Here is a 7,996-nt window from a genome sequence, read left to right on the forward strand (position 1 = left end):
GAGGAAAATCTGACTTACATTATTCAATCAATTTACAAAATGAAACTGTTTTCCTTATTGTATTTTAGTCTTAGAAGTTGTGCCTCTTTATAGGACCCAGAAGCCCAAATACCATTAATACAAATTGAGGCCCAAATACTAAATACATGTTGGACTACTACAGCGTGGACTACACATACTAGCTATTTTCTAAGCTATGAATCCCAACAATATCATATAAATTAATTGGATTATAAAAAATATTTAGAATTATTGGAGATACATATAAAGTTTCATTTAACAGAGAATACGAACGTTTTGGTGTTAAATTAAATAGACAAGTAATATGTGTGTAAAGATGGTGGGAATTCATCTTCATTTAATTATAGATCTCAAGTTCAATTTAAAAATTATCTTACTTAGGACATTAAGTGTGTAATTGTCTCAAATACTACACATGTGAAAGGTAAATGGTTTTCATATATTGTATGATATAACTAATCTTATGCACAAATTGCAAGAGATTAATTTCATATTATAAGTCCAATACTTCTAGTTATAAATACATATTTGCCCCGTCATAGTTCAGTTTTGGCAGCTGAAGGATGACCGTTGAAGCTGGGATTTTGAGGTAATTGCAATTCCAAATCAAATTTAGTGGAGTGATTCTTCTCTTTATTTACCATCACCTCAATATCGTCGTCTGTACGTGTCTCCATTTTTTGGCCCCAGAGAAAGCCGTAAAGCCCAAGCACAATTATGATAGACCCTACAACTCTGATAAATAGATAAATAAATACATAAATGATCTCATCGAATGAACAAAAAAATTAAATGCAAAATATTTAAAGAAATTAGCTTGGGATATGAAAGAAAAGGATATGGGTTTGCTTACACTCCAAGGTACAATTTCTCACGGAGCAAAGTCCAACTGAGAAATGCAGAAATAACCAACAGCAATGGGTTGAACATCGAGACATATAAAGGACCTTTTCTTTCAATGCACCACGAGCTCAGAAAATATGCAAATGACGTGCACACAACTCCCTATAGTCAAAATCCATGAAACTCATTAGCATAAACACATTAAATAAATAGGATACTTTCTAGTCTTTCTTTAATTCAACAATGAAGAAAATGATGATTTTTTTAAAAGAGACTTGGAAAATAAGGCATTGGCTTAGTATATAAAAGGTTAAAATTTGTTCTGATTTTAAAGTTAAGAATTATTTATAAAGTTGATAAGAGTTCATACGTTATAAACAACTGAGATAGCTCTAATGGGGTTTAAAGCCCATTCAGAAAGTTTTGGGACAACGCAAAAGCCAATGATCACGCTCTCCACACTTGCCATTAAGCACATCAATGTTATGCATGTATATGGAGCTGCATACTTCTCGTTTACCTTTCCCTAGTTAAGCCACAAAAAGAACAAATAGGGAAAAGTAAGAACTTGCACTTTTTCTTTTGCAATAATAAGAAAATAAGATATACTATAAAACTTCACTAGTTAAAAAGGGAGTCTGCTGGTAAAGTTATTGTCATGTGACCAGGAGGCTACGAGTTTAAGCCGTACAAAATAACCTTCTGCAGAAATGCAGGTAAGGCTACAAACAATAGACCCTTGTGGTCCGGGAACCCCGGACATAACAGGAGTTTAGTGCACCAGGCTGCCCTTTTAGAACTTCACTAGCTAGGGGTAAAAATTTACAATTTTTAGAAGATGAGTATTACCTGAATGATTAACCAAATAGCATAAGTGAGACTGCTCATTATGACTAGAAAAGGTCCAGAAAAAAAGTTGCCATGGCCAGAAGAATTAACATCTTTGCCCGTACTTTCTGCATATTTCCAGTGAAACCCTAATTGACCAATCACCACTTTTCCATGATATAATGACAATAACATGGCACCTCCAACACATATTATCGTCCCCAATAACTTGGCTTGTCCTGCTATATTTCTCAACCCCAATTTTTCAGCCCTGCCACAAAGTTTTAATTTACAGCTATTAATTTATCTTGTTCCAATTTGATATATATTTACTTTTGAATTGTACTTAAAGTTGTATTGAAATTACCCCATGGGTACGGCTATGAGAAACGTGAAAGCTGGGATTAGATTATCAATTGCGGAAACAACTGTTGGAGTAGAATTCTTTAGTCCAATGAAATATACATATTGGTTCACTGTTATCCTGCATATTATGGCACGGTAAAAAAAAAAGGAAATTAAAAGCAAGCTAGAATAGGACAGTATAATTACAACCATTACGGCTCAATCTTATAGAAGTTGAAGTCAGTTATATGATTTTCATTGTTCATATCACTTTATTTAAGTACGTCGCAATCCTAACTAAATTAAGCACTACAGTCTACCGTTAGATTATATTTTATTATAACAATAATAGGCGAACGGGAATCATGAGATTTATAGCCAAACCTAACACTATATGGACTAGTAAATCTCCAGAGTTGGCTGATCTTAGCCCTTGATGAATGATGACACACAATTTGCCACAAGAGATATTACATATTTACATTTATGTAGACCCTTAGCAAATTTGAAAATCGAACAGAGACCGCTTCACATTATCAGAGAATATATAAATTTAATTTCGCTTGTTTGAGTTTAATATTAAAGTTGCCTTTGCCTAAATTATAAATCATACTAGTACTGACCTATGGAGAAAATAATGTGTTTCTCACTTTTCACTAATGTAACTCAATCATGTACGTAGCGACGTATTCTTCTAACAATAAAGACAAACAGAGCAAAAACAAAGGAGCAAAACAACAGAATTATATATACAGTTCTAATCTTAAAGAAAACTTTTGGTTGAATGCAATTATATATGTTTTTCGACTTAAAAAGAAAATGCTTACCCGAAAATAGAACACAAAAAGATCTGGAAAAGAATAGAGCGAGTCAATTTGGGTCTTGATTTCCTGTCAAGATGAAGAAATAAAATAATTAACAAAAAAAATATATTGAAACAAGTGACAATAATGAAATACTATATTATCTCCAATTGGAGGGACAAATAAGGTATAGACATCACTATAATTTGCCAAGAACTGAAAAATGAACGTTCATTTCATCGAGAAATGATCTCGTATCTTAACATCCACTTGCTTTAATTTGTGTATTTCCTTTGCCCATAACATTAGTCACGTGAGCTCATCAAGTTTAGAATTACTGCAACTAATTACGAAACAAAATTAACAAGAAGAGAAATATGCACGCTCAAAGGTCGAAATCAATAGAAGAATTTAGTGTAATGGCATTAATGAAAGTCTATCAGATAGATGTGTTTGTTCAGCTTTCATGCATGTCCTAATTCTCAGTTCCTCCATAAAAGAGCTTCATTCTTCCCAAATTATTTGGCAAAGTATAATTCAATTCGACGTTTATAAAATTAAAAAAAATCCTATGAATAAATTAAATACAACTAAAAATACCCTCTGCACCAAACAATTTGCTTTGAATCCAACGGACCTATAATAATCATTTAGTAGGAAATGATAATGCAAAAGGTAATTAGTTTCTCAATATAAAATCTGTCAATCTTTTTTTATAGACCAAAAAATGGTGTCAAATAAATCAACATAAAAAAAGACACATCCTAAAAATATAATAAATGAATGTAACATGAGCATCCACTAAATAAATATGCAGCCGCTGAACGTATGGGGACAAAGAAAGGACAGAAATAACAGAAGGAATACAACAACAACAACAACCCAGTATAATCCCACAAGTGGGGTCTGGGGAGGGTAATATGTACGCAGACCTTACCCCTACCCCGAAGGGTAGAGAGGCTGTTTCCAGGAGACCCTCGGCTCAAAAAAAATAGGAGATGATATTTTAGTACCATAAAATGCCACTAGAAAATGTATTGCTGATCAACAAGAAAACAGATAATAGGAGAAAAAGCAAAAGCTGCTGTCTTTTTTGAGCACTAATTTAATTTGATCGTCATCCGAGAAACAATTCTCGGAAAACATCTCTAATTTAATTTGATCGTCATCCGAGAAACAATTCTCGGAACTGAATAAATGATTGACTAAGTGGAATTGTAAAATTCCAAAAAAAAAAAAGAGTGAAAATGGTATTTGAAAATTAGAATTGTGTTTGGACGTGACCATATTTTCGGGTTGTTTTTGAAGTTTTGTGAATGATCTAAGTGAAAATTTTGAAAAATAGCCTTTTTTTGAAGTTTTTCAAGTTTCGAAAAAATTCAAAAATAAATGAAAAAACTTTTCAGTGAAAATAATATTTGAAAATTAATTTGGACATAAATATAATTTTGGGTTGTTTTTGAAGTTTTGTGAGTGATCTGAGTGAAAATTTTAAGAAATAACTTTTTGGAGTTTTTCAATTTTTCGAAAAATTGCAAAATGCATCTTTAAATAAAAATTAAAAATTGTATGAACAAATGATTTTTCCAAAAAAAGAAAAAATTTCTTATGTCCAAACGGACTCTAAATAAGTCTTTTTTGTTATTGTACGTACTTCAATCGTGCATTTCGACAAATGTTCATGCTTTATGTCAGATATTTTTCAAACTACAATTGAGCCAAAATTAATCCAAGGAATAGTTCGCGTGAGTAGGATTAAAAAGGGAAGTTTTAATTGATTATTCATGTCTTGGTCAGAAATAGGATGAAAAAGTCATTTTACTAATTGATAATATTCACCGCAACTCATAGTTTAATTACTAGTATTAGTAAGAGTTTCTCACTATCATCTTTCTCCAGCTTCCTCTTTCTTTTCCACATATGTAATAAAAAAAATTAAATAAAAAAAAAAGAAGTTTAAAGTTGTAGGTAACAAGAAGGGATACCTCTCCAAGAAGAAAGCAAAGGGAGCAATGGAGATGGTGGCAAAAATAGGCCTATATGCTGACTGAACGAAAGGATTCATTCCACCGTTCATAACTAGCTTTGTTATTATAATCATTCCAGCAAACGCTAATTGCACAATCACCATTACTACAAATGCCAACAAATCATTCCCCATTTTCATCACTATTCTTGATCACCCCAAACACCTCAATGGAGACTATTTCTTTAATCACCAAACTAATTTTATAGTAAAATTAGTGATTCGAGGAGAGGAAGAAGTAGAAGAAAGGAACTAGAGGAAATAGGCAGGATGAATTTTGATGGATGATAAAAAGGAGAAGGAAAATGGTAGGTTTCTTGGGCGACACATATATGTGTATATATAACAATTGCATGGCGTACATTTGTCATCATAAAAACTTTAATGATCCAATTCAAAAAGCTATCTAATTAATAACGCACAAAGATAAATGAGTTTGAGTTATCTCACAAAAAATGGACTTTGATGTGTATATTATATCTTGATGGTTAATTTTTAACTTATGATGGACTAAATCAGAATAAAGGAATTATTGTCGATTATAAGTGAAGTTTTGGTTCGCAAATCGTTTGGTATGTTTCTTTTTCGATATCCCCGTGAGAAAAGAAAAATATTACTAATAAAACTCAAATACGTGTTATTTGGGAACTCAAGAATGTCCACAAAACCGATGAATTTCACCTAATTGCAAGCTTGTTTTTCGATTTATTTGCCAATTTTAACATATCAAGAGAACATAATTTTTTTTTGTTATACCCATATTATTAATTATTTATTTCAAATCATTTTCTCAAATTTATTAAAAATATGCATCAATTAATATGAATATCATGGTAAATTATATTCTTCATTTATTATTTTTTAAGGGATGTACAAAATCAATAATGGACAAGTAAAAATGAGGGAGGGAGTAATTTGTTTCTTGATGATTTCGCATGAACGTCTTGGCAATATATGAAAATTTTCATACATAAAATTATGTTCCAAGTTCCAACTCAACAATTGGTAAACCTATTTCACTTTATGTATATATTTGGCCTTTAATCTAAAAGAACATGATCATTGTTTAACCAAAAGATATTTAAATTTTTTTGATTAAATTAATTAAGAAAATTGAAGAGGTAAATCTTAGCCAAACATAGTAAATTCCAGATCTACAGACAAACCGGAAAATGATACATAAAATGAAGTAGAAGCGATAAATTACCGAAGCCTTTCATCTCTTCTTTCCCCAATCAGTGAAAATGATTGTTGTACATATTCAATGGAAGATTCGAAATTGATTTACTTTTTGTTCACTAAGGGGATTAACGGGGAAAAGAGAGAGAAAAAAGCCCCCCTTTATGGGAAGGTCTCATCCCTATATATAGTCATGAAGTCATTGCCATGTATTTGGGCCATAGACCCCTTCACTCCGAATCCGTTTTCGTCATTCGGTGAATACGTGGTTTGGCGTAAATGATGTCGCCTTTCCTTATCCCATTGTTTGGACGTGGTCCCAATTGGGTCGACCACAGCGGTCAGATTTTGACCAATACAGTTAGTCCCTCCGTCTACCGGGATCGTCCCTTGCCGTGCCTGGTAGTATGATGATTTCCGCTTGTATAGGAGAAATCTGACTGTCTGCCCCTTGGGTATGATTTTCAGAATCAAGTAGCATATTGGCACCCTTTCGATATCTTTGAATCGTTACGGCCGTTTTGGAACCGGAACATCATTTAATCTTGAAACGTTGTTCGTGGTTGCCGCCATAATGACACACGTTCCCAAGGGATTGAACCGTTTCGTGCCCCCTCAAATTCGATTGGCGACTCTTGGGTTTCGAGCTTGGGGAATTTATGTCTTTTATAAATAGGAGGAGTGCATCATTCGAGCGACACACTTACTTACCTTTGCTTGAAAGAACTTTGTGAATTCTCCTTTCTCTTGATACTTCGAATTTTTAACTTTGCGAACTTTGCACAGAAAGATGATGTTCCGGCCAATGGTGGGGTAGAAGTGGCAGAAGATGAGGAAGTTCCATCGGTTGCTGAGATCTTACCTCGCCCTGGGAAGGCATGGACTGACTTCCAAAGTCCCGCCGGAGAAGAACCAGAAACTTCTCCCTCCGTCATAAATGAGGAGGGGATTGCAGACTTGAGGGATAAGTGGGGAATTCCTCTCTATGTCGAAATATTGCCGACGGTGGGGGACAATATAGTCCATTTTGACCGCCCATGGTATTGTGCATTCTACGTCTACCCCTTTATTGTTGGGTACACGCTTCATCTCCCTCTCTTGGTGGTAGATTTCTGCTGCTTTTACGAGGTATGCCCGGCTCAACATACACCGTACTTGTATTTTGCGAAGCTTGCCGGTCGTGAGATCACTTTGAGGAACATGCTCAATATCTTCTCCTCTCAACTCATTTGTGGCACAATGGTTCATATGCACCATCGAGGGTCGAAGAGCTTGGTGGTAAAGATGGACGACAGAGCCAACCGTCGCTTCTATGAGAACTACTTTTATGTGCGGACCGAGCATCTCTTGGCGGATCCTACAGGATTCCCTGAGAAATGGAATTTTGCACGTAAGTCCCTATACTTTGGGTCAGAATAACACCCGACTACTTTTCCTTTGAGTAGTACTAAAACTGTTTATGTTTTTTACAGCTGCGAAACTGCCTCCTACACCCATTGATGGTATCCATGAGTGGGTGAACGCCATCCTTCCTCATACTGCGGGGGTCCGCACATGGTCGTCCTTCTATGAGAGATATGGAAGCAAGCCCCTTATTGGTGAGTAATATCATTTTCGTTCGCTGCTCTTCTTCCTTCCTCTTTTTTCTTATTTCTTATGTATTGTTCATCGATGCCAGGGAGAGTGCGGAGAGAGAGAGAGGGATCCCTCATTAGCCATTCGTTAGCCTTCATTGTCTGCACGCCCTATTTCAGCGTCTACTGTCCGACCTTCATCAAGGGCTGCCTCAGTTGAATCTACAGCTACGGTTGTACGCACGGCGGCTACCTCTTGAGCTAGGACTCCGACCCCTGTCATTTACCCAGTGGAGGGACCTTCCCATGCCGTGGAAGCGGAGGGGCTATCAAAGAGGCGGCAAGTGGACTGAAGCGGCTCATGCGGTTGTGATAAA

At 35.1% G+C, this 7,996-nt stretch overlaps 1 protein-coding gene across 1 annotated transcript; it reads right to left on the reverse strand.

Moving 5' to 3' along the window:
• Window positions 1-439: 439 nt before the first annotated feature.
• On the reverse strand, window positions 440-5,182 carry LOC107821924 (WAT1-related protein At1g09380). Its single transcript, XM_016648398.2, has 7 exons — window positions 4,826-5,182; window positions 2,865-2,927; window positions 2,060-2,176; window positions 1,714-1,963; window positions 1,235-1,390; window positions 875-1,026; window positions 440-756 (listed from the first exon to the last, which is right to left on the reverse strand). Exons 1-7 carry the CDS (start codon window positions 5,005-5,007, stop codon window positions 558-560), a joined length of 1,119 nt encoding a protein of 372 aa, XP_016503884.1. The 5' UTR covers window positions 5,008-5,182; the 3' UTR covers window positions 440-557.
• Between the last annotated feature and the right edge of the window lie 2,814 nt (window positions 5,183-7,996).

The sequence above is a fragment of the Nicotiana tabacum genome, chromosome 7 (assembly GCF_000715075.1).
Source record: "Nicotiana tabacum cultivar K326 chromosome 7, ASM71507v2, whole genome shotgun sequence".
Taxonomy (NCBI): Eukaryota; Viridiplantae; Streptophyta; class Magnoliopsida; order Solanales; family Solanaceae; genus Nicotiana; species Nicotiana tabacum.